Source organism: Diachasmimorpha longicaudata, chromosome 1, assembly GCF_034640455.1.
Source record: "Diachasmimorpha longicaudata isolate KC_UGA_2023 chromosome 1, iyDiaLong2, whole genome shotgun sequence".
Classification (NCBI taxonomy): domain Eukaryota; kingdom Metazoa; phylum Arthropoda; class Insecta; order Hymenoptera; family Braconidae; genus Diachasmimorpha; species Diachasmimorpha longicaudata.
The window spans coordinates 5867962-5889460 of NC_087225.1; the positions used below are offsets into that span (position 1 = coordinate 5867962).

At 34.5% G+C, this 21499-nt stretch overlaps 1 protein-coding gene across 2 annotated transcripts in view; it reads right to left on the reverse strand.

The window, feature by feature from the left end:
* The window catches only part of LOC135163772 (all trans-polyprenyl-diphosphate synthase PDSS1), a 40764-nt gene that overhangs the window by 12249 nt on the left and 7016 nt on the right, over window positions 1-21499 (reverse strand). Inside the window, exons 1-4 of one of the 2 annotated variants that reach the window (XM_064123571.1) lie at window positions 7684-7803; window positions 7261-7413; window positions 5767-5900; window positions 4898-5039 (exon numbers count right to left, since the gene is read on the reverse strand). In XM_064123571.1, coding sequence (XP_063979641.1) covers window positions 4898-5039; window positions 5767-5900; window positions 7261-7413; window positions 7684-7707 — 453 coding nt within the window. In that variant the 5' untranslated portion in view covers window positions 7708-7803. Of the gene's footprint in view, window positions 1-4897; window positions 5040-5766; window positions 5901-7260; window positions 7414-7683; window positions 7804-21499 lie in introns of those variants that run through there. The other variant, XM_064123561.1, reaches the window with a different exon arrangement.

Below are 21499 nucleotides of genomic sequence, written 5' to 3' on the forward strand. Positions count from 1 at the left end.
ATCCATTTGGCCACGATGACCGGAGATCTTGCGCCACCTTTGTCGTGACGTGCACCATAATTGCGAGATCCGCCTATTGGTTACGGCTAGTTACCACCCGTGATCAAGACAAATAATGAAAAGATTACCCTTAATTGTTGATATTTTTTCGACAGCTGATGAACATCACAAAAACAAAATTTCATCGTGCCAAGATCATTTTTGATGATTTAATTAAAAAGACGCTTTCAGTGGTTATTACTCAATAACCAATCACTTTCTAGCATCATACATATTCAATAACTTCTGCGAATAAGTCAATGAAAAATCACCACCACACGATGCAGGACAAATCAATTAGTAGATTCGGAGAAAATCCGTCTTTTGGATTTAAAAAAAGCATTTGTATTTACTTATGGTCTCGGAAAGTCACAGGAGAACCCGTCGATGGTATGAGACATCTGTCTAATCAATTGTGTAACGTGGATGCGTGTTAATGCAACACTAAATGCCCCAACTCTTACTCAAGTATACATATAATAGTTAACGCCCTGACACAGCAGACGACAAGGACATCGACACCATTGAAATTCAAATGTCAATAAATTCATTGGAATCATTGAAAGAACATGACTTCTGTTAGAAAACGGGATTGATTGATCATTTTCGATTGAAGTGAACCATTTATTGTGTCATGTTTGTATTCATCGGAAATCACATTAAAAAATTATTCAGAATTTGAAAACGTCATATCTCTATTTTGGGAAAAAATCAGGTGTTAAATCACACCACAAAGTTGTGTTGAATGTGGAGTGTTGGAGTATTGTCTACTCATTATTAATTATTAAAATTTAAAGGTAACTGGAGAAATTCGAACTATTTGCAAACTGATGATTTTATTGTCGAAGAAAATTAATTGGTGTTGAGTTAAATCCAATTATGTATTTGCCCATGTTTGTGTTTCTAATAAATTGGATCTAAGCATTCCGCATTTGCTGACATTCCCCTTCCATTTTTAAAATGGAATCTTCGATGATTACGATCTTATGTTCTAATTTGACGATTTTTCAAGGAAAAACATGACGAGAATTTTCATTAAAAAATATATTTCAACACTAAATTTCCTAATTTTGCGGAAGGAATTTTCAAAATTAAATATCTCTCGATATATCTAAACTCATTAGGATAGTTCCTGAATTCTTGGGCTCCAGAATTGTGAAATTATTAGAAGTAACTTGTCACAGAATTTCAATAATTGGCCGATGCGTAATTTTTTTCGTTGAACAACATGGTTTTGCTGAGTACAACAAAGATATCGATATCATTGCAATTCAAGTTCAAGCGAATTTATTCGAATCATTGGCAGAAGTACACCTCTTCATTGATGCAGTAAATTGATTTGTAATTTTGGCTCAAAGTAAATAATTTATTGCATCACGAATATTCTCGACATTAATATAATTCATTGTATTGAGAGGATGTAGGAAGATCGTTGGAAATTTTCTGTGATTGTCTTTTTATCTCGAAACAGAAGTCAGAAGTGAAATTACTCATCAGGTTTAACTTAAATATGGAATCTTTTTCAATCTCGCTTTCATCTTGTAATTGGGTGGGATTCGGAAAAACATTAGAAGGAATTTAATAAAATGATATTTCGACACTTAATTACCTAATTTAGCTCGAGGAATTTTCTAGAAAGAGTGGCTTTTACATCTTTTTTTATAAAATCTAATTAAAGAAAGAATTATTAGATTACCCAAATTAATTACGAGATTTTCCGAATCCCTCTACTCTAACAATTCACAAATTCACTATGACTGAAGCTTGGAAAGCACGAAAGCTCAAATGCCAACAATTCCATTTGAATCATTGAGAGACAACATCACTTAATTCTCGTGTGAATCAAACTTAATTGATTATTCTGGATTAAAGTGAATGCCAAATGAACCGTCATTTATTAATAGAAGTTTCTATTAATCAGGCGCCAAACTTATCAAAGAAGAAAAAGGGCCCTTAGTAATTTTCGAAATATTTTCCTATCTTGATTGATACAACCCTGAAGTCACAAATCAAACTGAAGTTTGTAAACATGAAATATTTGTCAATTATACTCCCATAATTGAGTCCTTCCACGGGAAATGATGTTGTAGAATTTGATCCAAAGACATTTCAACGTTAAATTATTCTGACTATAAGAATTTTCAGGGAAAAATCGTAGAAGCCCTGATTAATGAAGCCTAGAAAATTGTTGATAGGAGACGGTCTTTTGAAATTTTTTTTCTGAAAATCCGTGAATATCTAGTTTATTCAAAAATTATGAAATAATCGGGATTAACTTATCACTCTGGTTCTATAATTCCTATGAATATTCAAAACTTCTTCGGTGAACATTACCTAGGAAAACATTTCAAAAATAGAATTTCAAATGAAGCAGGAATTAAATGTTTTTTTATTTCAGGAAAAAAAATTCTAGTTCCTGTCTTTTGGGTTAGTGACGAATCAACTATTTTGGAAATATTATAATTCCTTCCACAGAAAAGGGCACTTTCAATTTTTCCTGAATTTTTAATTTGTTTTCTTCCAAAATCAACCCGATCCAACCGTTCTCAACAAAATCTATATTTCAATTCCTAAGATAAATTATTTTTTGATTCATTTAATGAAACAGATTATGAACAATATTTTTAAACCACTGAATTATCTTTGAGGCAATTAGATCCTTCTCTAACTGAATAAAATCTATTATGAATGACAGCCGTTGTCATTCCCAAGACATATATGAGTAAATAAAATGAATTTCAAAGAATTCAGAAAACCAAAAGTGGAGGAGTAACGAAAAGAAACTCCCACAAATTGCAGAATCTCAATTCACAAAACATGGTGGAAAAAGTGAAAAGGTCAGAGGTTGTTATTTCAATGAGTTACAGGATTCGCATTATGTATTTATTTATAATGCGAAAGTGTATGCACGTGGATCTCCTGAATCCCATTGGCCTCCTTTATTAAACCTCATGTCGCATTCCACGTAGAGAGTTCGAGTTTCCATCGATCGTACGGCAAAAACTATTCAAGTTATATGGGTTTAGGTAACGCGCCTTCACGTTTTACCTACGTGATGCCACTATTTGACTTCCGGAATTACCGTATCCATTGATTTTATTACGGAAACGGAAGTTTCGTGGTGTAAAGTTCGAGTTTTCCAAAAATAACTTCAGGCGCAAAGTTGAATATCTCCTAAACTATAATCATCCAATTCAGCATATACCACTAAGAAACAAATCAATAATAATTTTACATTTTACTACAAGGCCATTGTCAAAGTAGTAATTATATGTAATTTCCTCAAGAAAGAAATCACTCAGCTATTTAAAGGCAGAATTCTTTCATATTTTTAAATGCTTTCAAATATTTAAATAAATTTTTCATTCGGCTGAACATTGGGAAGGTTTTTAAGAGAAAGTTTAAAGTTCAGTCTTGACGAAAATAACAGGTGGAGTGTCCCGGAGAAATGATGCAGCTGAATGACATATAAGTTTCTATTTACACTTCCGGTATTGATTTCAGTGATTTTTTTCGAACTTAATATTCTCGGGGTAGATCGAGATTCGGAAATCTTGCTGAGCGTTAAAAAAAAATTTTGTTGACTCGAACTACAGAAATTTTAATTTCAAATTATCTTTTCTTGATAGAAGGTGAATATAACAATGAAGTTGGAATGATGAACCACTCTAGCGTCAGCAAGTGAGAGTAATTAACTCATAAACTTGTTCCAGTTGAGCCCATTTAATTAGATGAAATAAATATAGTGTATTAATTCTTAAAAAATCACCTTCAAAACATTTATTATCCAGATCGTTGAGGGTTTAATGAGATGTCGACATCGATTAGGCCTTTCCTGTTGTTTCACCTCTGTCTCACTGAACCAATATTGGGGGAATATAATTATACCTTTCCTAATTTGTCTTGTCTTCTACTGACATTTAGACGATATCTATTCATTCATCAAAATTAACTTCATTACAGAAAGAAATAGAATTGGAAATTTCTTTTTCAAATTAGATAAAGAAAGTTCCCGTCGTTTATTTGAAATCGAATAGTCATTCGTTAATTCATTGCTCCTCTCAATATCCAAGAGAGTGGAAAAATGTTCTGCTAGAAATTTTCAAGTGCAAATGAAAATTGATTTATCGTACTAATCTCTAAAAGTCCGAATGATATTAATGGTAAATAAATTCATAAATGGTTTCGTAAATATCAGTTAAAGTCAGGAATTCAAGGAAAATTCTCCTTCGACGTTTAACGTTCAACTATTAGAGTCTTAAGAGAGTCTCAATAACTATCACTATCTTGATTACTGTATAGAGTGAGTTCGGCAATGTTGCGCTCCAAATAATATACGGTGTCTTCCTCAGGGAGTAATTATAAGTGTTGGACCGCATTTGGTGACCAGTGAAGGGTTAGTGGCTACGCACAATGCACCCACGCAGTGAGCCAATCCATCAGGACTCTCGGAAAAACTATATGAATCCTCCTCTTACTTTCTATTTAATTTTGTCCGTGAATTTTTCCTCAATTATACACCTGTTCAATGTTACTTCTATATACTTTTAGACGTTGTCTGCATAAAGCATTACCCCTTCATCAGTTCCATCACTATTAATGGTACGGTTACATACGCTGTTATCAATTCAATGCTATTATTTAATTATGTTAAAAAAAAATTGTTAATCATTCAACTGGTTTGTCCTATTTTCAAGCCTGGAAATGGACTTGCGAATTATTTCGTAGGTTTTCCCGGCAACGTAAAATTCATAAGAATTGGCTAAAAATTATTATTCGTGGCTATCAACAAGAATTTCCTCTTGGTGATTCTCAACATGAAAAGCTCAAAATTTCCAAATAAAAAATTGTCTCTTACCTTTTTTTGACTCCATAAAACGTTGACAGAAGGTTTTCCACGGCGGAAGTCGGACTGATCTATGACGTCATCGTGAATCAGGGAAGCACTGTGTATCATCTCAGCAATCATTGCTACCTGTCGTTGTTTCGCTAAGAGGCCGCTGAAAAGGATAATGACAAGGATCTTATCAAAATAGTTGTAGTAGTAATTGCAGTACAGGGTATGTGCAGCAGGAAATTTTATACTTCTTATGGTATGCAAATATCGACTAGAGTCTGTACACTTTTTTATGAATGTCCAAAAATTTAATAGAGGGATATCGTCTACAAGGTATGTATGTAAATGAAATTTAAGAAAGAATGTTAGAAATTCAAGGGGATACAAATTTCTCGGTAAGACTTGGAAAATGGGTTGATTCCGAAATGTTTCTTACTTGTTTAGGCATTCGATGATATATCAAGTCACTGAATAGCTATTTTCAACTGAAGACTTTCAAATTCTACCTTGGTACCCCTTTAAAGAAATTGAGTTTTTCATGTTAAGGGATCATTGATATTTCAATGACAACCTCGAATTCTTAAACTCGTTGTAGAAAATGGGAATCACGTTCACTCAAATTTTATTAGATATGGAAAATAATTTCTACGTGAAATTCAACAATTTTTAATGAATTTTTCGACAAGGTCGAAACCTATATCAAGTTGATGGTGATGATATCAGGGCATGATTGGGGGAGTAAATTCAATCAATTGAGACTTGCTGGTGAAAACTATTCAGATAATTCAGTACTTTCAAAGGCTTCGGGGAAATTAATATACTGATGCAGGCAATCGACAAAAATCAAGTTGAAAAGGTTGTAAAACTGCATTGGTAACAATAAAACTTACTTTCTTTCCTTGTGGTAATTGATAGCTCGCGCCATGAGTATAGCAACCATCGGCCGAAGCGCCTTTCCCTGTCCATCGAAGTAGTACGTTGCGATTGTCTTCAGCTCTTCAACATTGGTGTTCATGATCAGTTCCTTTGATAAGAACATAAAAGTGGTGTTAAGCCGTCAGTGGATAATTCTATTGAACAAATTAAAGTCAAGTTCGACCTTGACTCATTTTCATGGGTAAAATCCTGAGAGAATTGGATTATTTTCCAGTCTGTCACGCCGTAAAATTATGCATTGCGTTTAGCCGAGGCGGTTTGTTCATTCTTCTCGGTTTTTGGGAGAAGTTGAAGGATTTTTTTTTTCGTAATTATTCCTCTGAAACGGTGGGATCCGTTTTATTCAAATTTTTATCTCACGGTAGTGACAATTTTATTTCAGTTGACAGGGAGAGAAAAATGATTTGTGTTGAACATTCATGAACTTCGTTAATGACTTAAATTTTTTTCTAAATTTCTAATTTTTTTGAAGGAAGAATTTTGATGATTTTTCGTAAATAGATATTTAGCAGAAATAATTTTTCTCTCGAAGGAGACAAAAACGAAATCTAAGGCGGTGGGTCATTTGAATGCAACTCATGTGGTGCATTCTGGAAAGTCTGGGCTCCATGCCAGAGAATGTAGCTTTTCAAAGAATCTACACGTGAGATATTATTTATTGTGCGTTGAGAATTGTGAAAAGAATTGGGCCATTTTTATGGAGCCCAAGAAGTTCAAGATACAACTATGCAATTTTGTAGGTAATAACAATTTAGCTTTGCCAATGCTCTCAACCTAAGAATCCAGATTTTCGCAGCATAAAAAAATTCAGCTTAATTTAAGTGTATTTATCTTAAAATGAACTCCAAACGTCCCATAAATTCAGGATTTGAACTCTCTTCATTGATTTACTGAGGAAACTTCCTCGCAGTGAACGGAACGAATGCGCAAAAAATCATAATCCCTCGAATTTATAAATCATCAAACCGTCCAATTAACCAGGTATCAAGTGATGACGGCACGATTTCCATTCACCAGCCGAAAGAAAAACTTCAAACTGTGTCTAACGACGTGTCCAAGTGTTGAATAAATCCCAGACAGTTCAATAAATCTTCACCGATTTTCAATCTCCACAAATAGAGCCAGAAAAAAATGGAATCGAGAACGATTGGCCGAGTGGCGGGGCGAGGAGGAGGTCAGGGCCGTCGGACAGTGACTCCTTGCGTGACTCTAACGCCTAACAGACAGTATATGCTTTCTACGCTACCGATTCTCTACGCGTGAACGATCGGACGACCGTGAGTAAAAGTTCAAGCGTATTTTCATACACACTAGCGGTTTTGCTGTGTTGGTTCTGGCTTTCGCTGAGAACGAGAGTTCGTGAAAACTCTTGGATGCATATTGCTTGCGATTCACAAGCCATTAGTTATTGTCCGCTGGTGGATATTGTCCCCGGAGAGTTGGCTCACCTGTCGTATATCATCGTAGACGTCCTTGAGATCGTCCTCGAGAAGTCGGTAAGGGTCTATGTGGAGTTCGGGAAGGGAACCGGGCTGTTGTGTCTGCATTGAACTTATCGATCGACATTTTCCCATTCTCTCTACACGAGATGGATATTGTTGCTGGAACAAATAAATAACAATTCTTGTTAAATGATGTTTCACAGTTTTTCATAATTTTGATGTATCATCGAACGAGCTGATGCAATTTTTTCCTTCTGATTTATGCTATAATTATTATGAGAATGCAGACACATGGATTTATGTCTATTAAAAGGTTGCAATTATGTGAAATAATTCATTAATGATATTTGTCATTGAAAATAAATTTTTTATTCACAACAAAAGTGTTACGTCCATTGTCCTATCTCCATTACTAAATATTAGTTTTACCTTGTCATCCTCTTTTCCTCTCATCTTCCTCCGATAAGACCGATAATAATTGAGATCTTTCCCTAGCAAGTACAAACAAAAATACCATTCGTGTCTGCGGATAATTAAAAAAACGTGTCAAATCATCGTAAAAACGAGTATTCGAGCATTCGTTCCACCAGCTTATTCTATTCATTGAAATAACCGGTGGGTTTCCCACAACAAGAAATCGTCGACTGCATTATTCCTTACGCACAGTGCGTGCCTACTTATTCCGCACTTAAGATAAAATAAAATAGTGAATACGAATGAGTAGTGATGACCATTTTTGAAAGGCGATAATTATACTTCAGCGATTGGCACTTGGGTTTCTACCCTTGGAATGCCTCTTGAGTCGAGTATTCGATGGGCATTCCACGGATTTTCTTACATACGTAAATAGAAGGCTCTGTAAATAATGATTCTGGTTTGATTCATTTAAGCACAGGAGCCACACCCAATTGTTTATGGGGAAAATAAATGACTAAAAATGTTAAGAAAGTTGAAATAAAAATTCACTAAATGGACAGATGATGGATTTGTTTGATCCATCAATTCACCATCAACAGTTATGACCATTGTTTTAAATTATTCCAATGGTTTTTGGGGAAGAATTAGAATTTTATAATTGAATAATAATTAATTTGTTAATTGTTCGGCTATCTTGGATGGAACAGTGAATTTTAGTGATGAATTTCAATGTTTTTAGGAGATTACTCATTCGTGTCTGACCACATCCTCGACTTATTCACTTGCTTGATCATCGTTACGACTTTTCATCTATTACGATCCTCTCTAAGAATCATTGCGATACACCATCGACCGCATTTTATCATCCAACGGTCTCTCTTTTATGTTTCTACATTTTTACTCAATTTATTGATAATTTTTTCCCTCGCTTTCCAATGCATCATCGTACGTTTTGTAATGGGGATTCTGAAAGAGTCAGAGAAGAGAAGGTGTGTGCGGTAAGTTGATTACCTGAGCATTAATAAATCTTTCAAAGATGATTTCCCAGTGGGAGGTGAAGAATCTTCGGTATTTTAGACATAAACATTGGTCTAGCGCGATTTTATCAATTTTCCGTTTCCTCTTCCAAAGAATTTTTGTTATTAAAACCAACTAATGAGACTCGTCTGGTGGAGAAGTGATTAGCATATTAGACTAACATTTCATCAAACTATTATGAAATTATGCCCGAAAAAATAAGCTTCAGAGAAACTTCTTTAATCGAGTTAGAAAAATTCCCCCAAAAGCTTCTTCTGAAGGAATTTTATAAATTTCCAAAAAGATTTTCCAACATTATCTCCATTATTTCTTTGGAGGTGTTCGTAAAATAACACTCTATATAACTTTTTACGTAGATTAACGAAATGAGAACACGAAAAAAAAATCATAAAGTCGGCACATCAGCCGTATGAGTCAATTATCCACCTGTGACCTTGCAATTCCTGAAGAACCCCGGCTCGCATTAAGTTACCATACACCTAGAGAACTAAAACCATCACGTAACGACCGCGTAATTGGCAGATGATTGCCTGTGAGAGGTAGTAAAATAAATAAAATAAAATCGAACAGAGAATTGGCCGATAGAACATACCTTCACAAAATAAAATGCTAAACCGTAGTTTGACAAACAAAATCTGATAAGTAATTTTTATTAAGTAATGTCCGCTGTGAGTTTGTGGTACAAATGAAGACGCAGTTATCGAAAGATTCTTTTTCCCAGCGTATTTCCACTAAAAATTGTGGGTTACAAACAAACTTGGTTGTTTACACTCGCACACCTACATGTAGACACCCCCTCATCACGTAAATACCCTCTGTAGAAAATTAAAAGTGTCGTTAAATACAGTGACTAACACCATAATAAAGTAAAATAAGCAAGGAGGACGTCAATACGTTGAGCAATGACCGTGTCAGATGTTTATTCATCCGTGGCATGTAATTTTCATCGAGTAAAATCAAACCAGTTTGAACTGAGCTGAGAATATACATATGCATCTGGTGATCATAAATGTAGAGGTTAGCTACGAGAGGGGAAAAATAGACTATTAAATGCCGCGAAAGCAAGTTCAACAGTGAACGACAAGTACTTTTACTTTGGATTTAGCATATGTGCTGAGGTATTTCACTGTTGCTCACTCAAGGACATTGAGCGTCGAAAGGGGGTTAAACTGCAAGTGTAGGACAAGTGCATGTAACACAATAATTTTTTATTGAGAGCAGCCGATAGGTTTCAACAAAATCACGTTTGTTACGTTTTAACAACAATTTTAACGATTATGAAAGGAATTGTGAATGTCCTATTAACCACTTGTGAGCCAATGTCTTTCTTTTAAGTTGCCTCAATTGTTCTTTTCATTATTCTCTCAGTAAATTCAGCAATGAACAGCTTCCGTAGTATTTCGAGGTGGATTGACTGATTTTTTGGAATTCAGTCGCATGATTTATGTCCATTCCCAGCGATTTTAGTAACCAAGAACGTCATTAAAAAACCAATATTCAATTTCATTCGCTTGTAAAATCCATCATTGCCGATACCAAAGGGAATTACAAAACGTTTTACTGATGTTTTAGGAGTCAATATATTTTATTTTTCTATTTCCAGCAATTTTAGTTATGAATAGTACCTGTAACACGTCAATTTAGAACTTATGTTGCGTGTCAAATCCTCTTAACGAAGATTAAAGAGATTTTCTGAACAAATAACATTACTTGCTGCTTTTCTTCCACCTTTTCACGATTTGAGTTATGAACAACGCCAGTATTGAGTCGATTTTGAAATTCTGTTGGTCATTACGTCATGTCAATAAAAATGAACGAGAATTTATGAGATTTATTGAGTTGTAAAATCATCTATTTGAATTTGAATTTTTGAAATCAGCCGTTACCAGAGCAGGCGAATGCACATTATGAATGTTGAAACCATCAAAACAACTTTTTATTCTTTCGTTATGATGACGATTGGATTGAGTTATCTAAATTCACCTCATGTTTACAAATTTAGTTAAAGTAGAGGAGGACCTTTTTCATCAAATGATAGAGTGATCAACTATTTCGATTCATTTGCTTTCAATAATTGAAAATGGCCTAATATTGGGCCACTTATGGAATTTGATACTTCTGAAGCTGTATCAGATTAAAATATAACAACTTAATTAAATTATTTTTAAATGATGGAATATACTGATGACAAATATAATTTATAATCTGTCATGATTGACACCGGACGTTAATTGGTTTTTTTATCTATTCCTATTCTGATTAATTGCTCTGGAAGAAAGTCATTTATAAGATATCCCGTAATCTCTGGTCGTCTCACCAAATGTCCACGGAGTTGCATTATGACTATTTGAGGACTACCTAACCTTCTAAAATCATTCAACATTCCCAATTAAAATACAAAAAAAAATTAAAAACCAGTGGTAATATTTTCCTATCAATCTCGGAGAAGAGAACTGCGATTATCGTATCTTGAAAATATGTGTTAAATCGTTTTGCGCCAATATTGTGCAACCTGTTCTGACCCTAATCGATGGAGACTCTTCGATCTTCAACAAAAAAAAAGGTAAATAATACGTGAAAATCAAATGCACTGCAAATTCTAATCATAAATTATAATGAATATCATGTTTACGAAATTGAATGATTAAATGTGGAGATATCAAGTTTGATAAACGAGTTGAATTCTTGTTAGATTTTTGGATGAGTGGGCACATGAGTATATTATCCACCTCCTCTGTTTTCACCTGAAACCCGACGTCAGTGGGTCAAATATTGAGTATAAAATTAACGAGGATTGGTAATGACGCTGAGGAGAATTTCTTACTCATTTTTTTTCCCCTCTTATTTTAAAGTGCGACGAGTTGGATGGAGAAGGCGAAAGAATGTGAAAGTGGTCCACCCGCGGGGCACAGGTGTCGAGTGTGTGCTTCATGTTTCACTTTTTATCGCAAATAACATAAATATTCAATGCGATTCTATTTATTTCATCACGAAAATTTATCACTCTTCTGAGCAATTTTGAGCTTTTAGATCGACTAAAAAATTGTCTATAATTCAGCAATAAATTGAGACAATAATTGACGATGTCCGGTGTAATCAATTCCGTTTATCTTGATAAAAATTAATAAAAGATGGAGTGGATACGTGTGCTGACTAAAATTGTAATTTTTTGGAAGCAAAGAAGTTCAAGGTCGAAAGAAGACATGTGTCCCTACCTCTCACGTTTCGAGGGTTATCGATGGAATTCACAAGAACTGAAATTCCGTGATGTCTGGCATATAATCGGTGACACCGACTTGCGAAATTTATTGCGAGGAGGCATCCCAAACCATTCGAGACTGATTATAAGATTTTTTATCTATTGAAATATGAGGAAACACGTCGTCAAACTGTCTAGTGTTAATTCACTGGAATGTGTAAACAGAGAGGAATATATTGTTGTCGGGTGAACTTTGATGCCACCATAAAAATGGTGATTTTTTATGGATATGCTATTGAACATTTGCGGTTAAAGTACGGTACATTTTTTGAAAATTTGTAGTACATTAAATTCCACGGTAGAATCGAATTCCATTAATTTGAACGTGATTATTCAAAAGAGCATAATTTCATGCGAAACCTCTTGAATATTGTTTACAGCTATAAATGAAAGACGCGTTAAATGATTAACAATTCGAAAAAAAAGAGTATTGATCAACAGTTTAGCCATTAATCATCCCAACAAGTATTTATGAATATTTCTATTTAATAAAAATCCATTTGTTACTTATATGCAGGAGAGATATTTTCCAATTCTACGAATTTTTGATAAATTCGTAGTCCAATTCTACGAATTTATCAAAAATTCGTAGAATTCGTAATTAAAAACTGGATATTAGACTTCCCCCAATTTTCTGATCTTTAACTTTTTTTATGTTACTTATTTCAATCATTTGTTTATTAACATCAAGTCTGAACCGAAGTAACAAAAATTTCAGAAAACAGACGGAAACTGCCGAAAAAATTTTCTAGTGCATAAACTGAAGAGCTCAACCGACTGACAAAATGCACAATGCAGTTTATATAAAGTAAGGAGCGATGTAAAAAATCCATTCACTCAATTACAAACCCATAAAAACTAAATTCGTTGTAGATAAGTAGTATAGATACACTCGATTTGAATATCTACGTCGGATCAACCCAACGCAAAATGGAGAAAGTAAAACCTGTGCACCTGAGGTGAGATTTAAACTTGACACCTCGAATTCATGTTTTTCAATTCCCCATCTAAATTCCAATGAGATATTACGAAAAACTAGCGTATTCGTTTAATGATTTCTCTCAAGCTAATTTCTTCAACGACCATAAATCAACTAAAAATCATTCAATCATTATCTTCAAAAACAAACATTTGATTGGGATAATTAAAAGAATTGATTGGGAATTTTTTTTTTCCAGTCAATAACTCGATTCCCGTCAGTAACTGTATCTTCTCATGATACAAAGCGAATAAATTATGCAAATGGAGTCTTCGTTTAATAAAAAAAATATCGTAGTATAATTTTAGAAATTTGTTGTTTCGAGGGTTCCCTATCATTGCGATTTTAGTTTCTTGTTGTTTCATCATTTTTATTTAAATCCCTGTTATCTCGCCGCTCTGAAATCAACATCATGAGACATAAGTCTATTAGAGTAGACTCAGAGCAATCGGTCGTTGTATCCCGAGCGGTCGACCTTTACGTAAGTTGCATAATACCCCAGACAGAATGGAAAGAATCGAGACAAGCAAGATGACAACAGCAATCTCGGCATCGATGGCCTCACTGATTTTTTAATGGACAATCAATTCATATCACCTTTGATTACTTGTTTATTTTCATGTAATATAGATATATCCCTTGTACCTGTCTTTCTAATTTCCAATTACAAAATTAGTAATCAGATTGCGTGATAAATCTGGACCAAATTTCATCAGTGCCCGAAAAGACAGCACAAAAAGTAAAGTGACAGCAAAATTTTGAAAATTCTTCAAAATTCATGGAGCTGTCACGTAATTTGTATTTAAATCACTGGTTTTTTTCAAAGTGATCAGTCATTTGCAGCTAAATTATCTGTGAAAAATTACCATATCATAAACTTCATTTTTTAGGCAATTCCGCAATCAGTGAGCACTTCGACTGCTGCATAATATTAATTTTTGCTGAATATTTCTCTCGGTGGAATCATTTTCAATTCTTTTATTGTCTTATCACCATTTCCTATTTTTAGAAATTGAAACGTTCACCTCAACGCATAATTAAAAATTATTTTTTATTTTTTTACTAAAAGATATACACGTAAGGTCGATGTCGCGTGATTTTTGTTAAAAGGTCGTCTACCCATTTTTTTTATTTTCTCGAAAATTCAGGCCAACAGATCAAATAAACACTTTCCCAGGAGCTGTGAGATTTCCATGTGTTAGATGATTTTGAGATTTTTAGCGTTGGAATAAAAATTTTTCTCGAACAATAGGGCAAAATGGGGAGAGTTCATATTTTCCGGGAAAATGTCTGTGTATCGTTTGGCTCAATTTCATATAAAATCGGGAAAAAAAAATTGTACGACTTTTTAGCACAACTCACGACGTTTAAGTGGACAGATTTGTTTCCATCTATCTGCTCGCCTATGATTTCTTCTATTGAGCGTGATAAGGATCGAATAGAGGAATAGAAAAATACCCATTCGCTCTCGCTATTTATTGGAACGCCTTGGCACAGTGGAATGCGCTGGGGGAGAAAGGGGGGGAATTTCTCCAGTGGGTTTTCACGAGTAGAAAGGTATAGGCTGCGCTATCGCAGTTTCTTCGTAGTGTTACAGTTGGTAATCAGCGTACTCAATGAGCAAAGTGATTCCTGATTGAGGAATTTTCTTGACAATAACAATGCGAAGGGATCTTATCCAGAGATAACGGGAGCGTTGACGTTTACTCCATTGCTCAATTGATCATTCCGTTTGCCGGTTCATTGGGTCATTCGCTAGAATCCAACTGTTTTTTTTTTCGAAAAGGAATTACTGAGATGGGGTTTAAAAAACTCGCGATAAAGTTTTTTTAAGGCTTGATAAAAAAAGGGTTTTCCAAGGCATTTGTTTGCTTTGTAAATGGGAGATAGAAGGAAGGAATTGATGATGAAATTCTCTGGTTTATGATTGGGTTTAGAGGGATCGATATACTTTTCTTGTGCTAATTTCAGTAGTTGCAAAAATACCTGGGAACTTTTTATTTCAAAATCAGTCATTCGAAAAGTTGTTGCATAACACGGTTTTATATTTGAATTTTGTGACAGCTGTTTATCAAATATTTCAACCCAGACTGTAAAGAAAATTTAGGATTCTTAACAGAGGTGATTAGAAATATTTGTTTTAAACAACGTACACTGGAATAATCAACAATTGAAAATGAAAAATGTGATAATTCTCTTGCGTTCCCCAGAAACGAAATATTACGAAGAAAATGGCAGATCAATCAACGAAAAAAAAAATCTGTTGGCGGTTGACTACCTCGATGGCAGTAAAAAATTGCCAAAAAATTTTCAAGTGAACTGCCATAGTGAATCAATATGATTGGTCGAGGAGTGCTCATCTCGGCCACTCTCGTCTCTTTCGGAAAGGGAAAACATATACTTTCTCTGAATGTCCGGCCGCCGCGCACGGTCGACCCACATACCGACTCGTCCAGGTAACCCTCTCCTCCCTCCAGGCCGCCTTACTCTTGCCTCTTTATCATTTACCACGGCGCGAAGGAGATGCTACCAACACTCCAGCAGGTATAACCAAAGTCAACTCTGAATCAAGGTCACTCTCACGATCTCTCCACCTCCTCGCTGCTTTACAACTTTTACGCCAATTTTCATGTGTTACAAATATTTTTATAATTTTTGGTCGTTTCCTCAGACATTATTTTTTCCATATAATTTTGCACATCAAATCGGTGCAATTTTTAAACGACTTTATCTTTCTGTAGCTTTACTGGAATTTTTAAATTCCAGGTGGGAAGACATTGTCATATTGTTATTCAACAATTTTGAATTCTACTCAATAAATCTCTATTTGATCGCCAATTTTCAACGTTTCTTGCTGAACCACCTCACTGAACTAACAACAAAATATAGTTTTGCCAATTCAAGTTGGGGTAGAGAAGAATTTATAGAAAGCTTTCGTATGAAAATTTCGAGAATTTAGTGATGGATATAAATTCACAGAGTTAATTGGCAGGATTGGATTTTCAAAATATTTTTGAAACATTTCCTGATGATTGAAATTGTAAAAGATAGTTGGAGGTCCTCAAATGATTTCCACTTTTCTTTCCATAATTTTTTTCGCGGGATAAATTTTCTTTTGTTCAAATATTTTATGCTCAATTATAAATGAATTTGAACTAATTGGAATAATAGTAGATAATCCCTATAACTTTTTGCTGATTAAAGAAATTTTTTCATTGAATTTTACCGTTCTCTGGATTCTAAATTAGAAATAATTGGCATCATAAATGAGTTTTCCAACAAAACATGCAGATTAAATTCCAGTAAAGCCATCTGACGGTTACTTCCATAAAATTAAAGCACATTTGAATGATTATAATGATGATTAGATAGTGAAGATTAGAAATCGTTATAAAATTGTCAAAGGACCGGTTATTCCACGGAAAATGGTAGACCAGAAATGACGTACCTCACCCTCAGCTCTCCCACGATCAATACCCCCATATCGAACCTTCAGATGTCGCAATGAAAAAAATCATTCTGTCCTTCGAACTTGATTCCCATCCCACTGATGACTGCCATCACTCATTTCTTTCCCGCACACAAAGATCACATTTTTCGGAGAATTCATGAATAAGGAATAAGTGTGTCAAAGAATTTAGTGAGCCATCGAAGATCACTCGCGTTAGAAAGTTGATATTGTCCGAAAATGTGGAGAAACAAGCATTTAAAAGTCCGTAAATATGCAGAACTATTTCAACGATAATACGAAAGACAAATAGAAGCAGAGAGCATTTGAACAAATCCTCCTAACAAAACTTTTTTACTACTTTATAATGGACCTTTTAGAGAATCGGAAATGAATCCAAATTTGAAGTTTGTGTTACTTCAAAGGGAAACAGTCTTTAAAAGGCTGGGGACCCTAAATAAATATTTTTCGTTGCGAATATGCTAATTAAACTAGAAGTGAGAAATGCTTGTTGTTAAATAATAGTAGATTCAGTACCTGATTCGATGTACTCTTAATAAAAAAACTAATTCCAGAAACGAAAACAGTAAACACATCGTCACACGAAAAACATATTGAATATTATATTGCAATTCACCAGCTTATTTTTGTTATAATGTTCATCTATTTTTCTATTCACTTCTATTATATTATGAACAATACATCTCAGAATATGTCAGGGATGTACTCACTCGCATAGTAAATTCACATACTTGAGCTCGTGTTTAAAGAAGAACATAAAAATGATTGAGAATGGTGCTTTGGAAATTCCTGCGATAAGAATAAGTGAGTGACGTGTAAGTTCTGCAAATAACCATAATCACGAGTACTCGAACCCTCTCGTCCTCGAGAACTTCGCACTCAGTTGAAAATTCAACAAATGCAGTGTGTCCACCCTGACTTCAAGGACTGCCGGCGTACAGAATGTTTTACATTGGCAGCAGCGAGATAGTCGCTGGATAAGACAAGAAGTAACAAGCGGTCAGTGAAGAGAAGAATAAATCTTCAAATAATTTTGCGAGAACCCGACAATTTTCTCGAGGTTACTCGCCTCCATGAGGACCTGGAGGTTTTACTCTGTAGACTGAGTAAAGAAACAAAGGAATTTTTTTTCGAACTGCCGACTACGAAAAGGAAAAAGTTTTAATTTCCAGAGACCTGTCAGCTCTTGGCAGAAATTTATGCACTAAATGCTGGGTGAAAACCTGACATTCGCAGATGACTAGCACTAGTTCACGTTGATGTGGTTTAAGGGGGTACTCTCATGTAATCACTTCAAAAAATCGATTTTTTTTTTAATATTTTGACAGTAAAACCTATTAAAACACATGACATGCTGTGAAAACTTCATGAACAGCCGCTATCACCATGACCAGTCAACTACCTTTTTTTTGTTGGGGACTACTTTGACTTTAAAAAAATATATGTTAAAAATGTAAAAAACGAAAAAAAAAAATTTTTTTGTACATTTCAAAATACAAATAAAAATATATTAAAAAATTAAAATGATTGAATTTTGTTGTCGCATAAGAAAAAATTTCCTAAAAAGTGGTAAAATGTATGCGTTCACATGAGAGTAACCCCTTAAGGTCCGATGGTCTAGGACTTCCACAGATAGATTTGAATTGAAAGGAGAATTATGATGATGTAGTCTGAGACTGAACATTCTGATTTCCATACATAGATTGGAATTGAAAGCAGTAGAAGTTATTGGTAAATGTGAAGTAACTTTTCCACCGAAAAATTGATGACTGGCAGATTGCATCTGAATAGATGATTGCAGCATTACTTTTGAAAATAAGACCAAGATTGAACACGAAAACCCTTCATGCCCCTCATGGCTCATTGGCGTCATGGACGTGGCATGACTGTCAAATTTTTTTACCTAACCAATGTCAAAACCTGACATTATCTCATGTCTCCAATAGATCAATGAACATAATCAAAGGATCAATTACAGAACATTCTATCTCTGTAGGTTCACAACTATAGCAGTATTGATAAGAGATTTAATGATGAATGAAAGAATGAAGATTGACCCATCAAACCCATTGTCAAAAATAATAATCTCATGCAGCATGCCTTCAAATTTGACATCTTCTTATCAAAATGATTTCGAATGATTTTACAACTTTATAATTGTCGATGAAGTTTATTCAGAACCATATGCGGTATAATTGTCCGATAATTCAGAGTAATTATAACGTATGGAGAGGGACATGGACTACCCGGGATTAAATTTACCGTAAAAAATCGGTGTTAATGGTTCGACTGGGTTAAGAATTTCAATGTTGAAATCAACTTTTTACGGGAATTTCTCCTCAGCCCTGACGAGTCAATTTGATTTTTATTTTTCACACCCATCTGGACTGATTATCACTTGAATGTTAATGATTGCTGTGATCTCATTTATTACTTAACTCTGAAATTAATGTACTCCATGCCTTCACGTCAAAATATAGTGGATTTGTTTTCTTTTCCTTTTTGTATAGGTCCAGAGTGAAAATTCTTTCATTCCGTTATGAAATGTTGGATTTTTTCATGAAATAAATAGAGAAGAAAAATCAGTCTTATTCTCTTCTGACTGTTGATATTTAAATTGAAAAATATTTTTATGAGTTGGAATTCTGGGAAGTGTGAGGTCTGGTGTTTAGGTTTGATTTGAAGTATGTAGACAAAGTGGAATGTATAGGACTCTTCGAGAGGATGAGAGGGTGTTGTTTTCCTTTGTAAATCTGTTAGTTCTCTAAGGAATCGGTACAGAGTGAATGTGTCTTGTAATCACAATTATTTCAGTTAAATAATAAAGGAAAAAAATAGTTTAAACATACTTAGAGAATTATAATTTCTAATAACCCATTTCCAATATCAAACTATTGTTTTGATCAGCACAAAATCCTATAAATCAGAGGTATGTTCCTGAAAATAATTTGTTCATCACCACGAACAATGACTAGGTAATCACACGATGTTAATCAAGAGGAATAATAATAGATAACAAATAGTAATTAGAGAAAAATTGCGTAAAAAGATCCAATTAGCAATTGTAAGTATTTCATATTGGTATTCATCATCACACCCAACCAGAAGGTCCACGAGGACAGGTGGTTTGCACGAGTCGTTCACTGTTTGTTGCCTTCGAGATGACTCGTGAGTGGTTTACCAAACCCCATCACGATGATTGTAATTCACGATTCGAAATACGGAAACATATAAAAAAATTATTGACCACGACGCATCTTGGATAACTGCGGATAGCAAATAACTGGAATATTATCTAAATGACTCATCGATAAAAAAACAAAACCGTCCGAAATAAAACTGCACCCCTCATCTCTTCTTTTCTGCATTTTTCTATTAATAATCATTAAAATTGGAAGGAAAAGATGAATTAAATAAGGCTCACGTCCTCGGGGGAATCACGATAACCATAATGATGCACCTCATCATCTTGATGGTAAAGTCACGATTATTCTACATAGGATGCCGAGTAACATGGCATTCTTTGTCTGCAACCAGTGAACCATTCCCCTAATAAAATGTGCATATTTCTGGTGGAATTCCCCCGAAAGAGGGTCACGATTATTTATTTATTTCTACGTTATTCTAATTCATTTTAATTCCAATGCCAGAGAATTTGTGGGAAGATAATTTGCATTTCGCATACAACTGACATGAGGCGAAAGCTTCTATGTTTACTCGTGCGTTGCACTCATTCGTAGGAAAATCAAAACCCATCGATGCAACCGTGAAACACGATATTCACCGGTCGCTTACAAATGATATCGCAATGTCTGAGTTGTCCCAACCCAACGTGTGCGATACGCGTTGCGAAATTTTTAACTGTCATCTTTGGGTATGTGGTGTCATGGGTGATGAAGGTTTCGAAGTTGTGGGGATGGGTTCAATTGGTATTGCGTAGTGAAGTTACTTTTTACGAGTACAATTAATATAGATTAGACGTAGAAATAAATATTTTAAGTGAACAATTCAGCTGTGCAGATGCGATGAAAATTTGAGGAATGAAATTTAATGTTTGTTGATTATTTATTTAAGGAAGAATAAGGGCTTGGGGAGGGGTGGTTCCCACAGGATGTTTTCTCAATTTCGAGGGCTTAGATAAGAGCTTTTCGGAATTGGTCCTCGTAACCATTTGAAAGTATATAAGATAAGAAACTACAAGTTATGGCTTGAGAAATTATTTGGATTAGAAATTTGGTCACAGAGCAATGAACGTGAACAGTTAACTGGTTAGATAAATGTGAATTATGAAATTTAATATATCTGTTAATTATAGAATTATCTTAAGAGTAAGTGGTTGTGGGAGAAGCTGTCCAAGGATGTTTCTTATGGGGAATTTTAAGTGCTTGAAAATATATTCTGACATATCGTCCTTCCGACGATTTGAAATTATTTGACTGGAGGAATTTAAATAGATAATCCAGTAATGAAGCAATTCACTGTGAAAGGGGAAATTTAATGTCTTTATTATTAATTATTGAATTATCTCAAGTGTACATGGTTTCAAACGAAATTATGGGCGATCGATTTTCCAGGGAGAGCTTTAAGTATTTTAAAAAATTGGGGGGGGGGGACATTGGTTCTAGGCTGATTCAAAGATAATAATACAGTTAATAGAAAGGTCTTCTCTACTGTCCATTTTCTCACGGACATTTAATGAAATTGTCCCCTCGACCTGTTACCAATTACCCCACAGGAACCGCTAGAATATGAGTTTTTCACGAGTTTTACCTCATTTCCGTAATATCCGACGTGTTACTTTTTATTATTACTACGCTGGTAGTAAGCGGGTTTGCATTAACAAGGTTTATGGCCCACTAGATACGAGGTATTTAACAAAAATGAAGAGGATCCCATAAGTATTTTATAATTTGAAGTTTTTGAAAAATATTGCCAAGTTAATTTTCAATACTTGACAATAAAATCAATTTGAGAAAAGAACCAAGTTAGGCTATTTTCGATGAGCAAAACTTGATACGAAAAATGCTTATAAGGTTCTGCAAGTTTTTACTTCGCTGGGAAAATCACGTTTTTTAAATTTTTG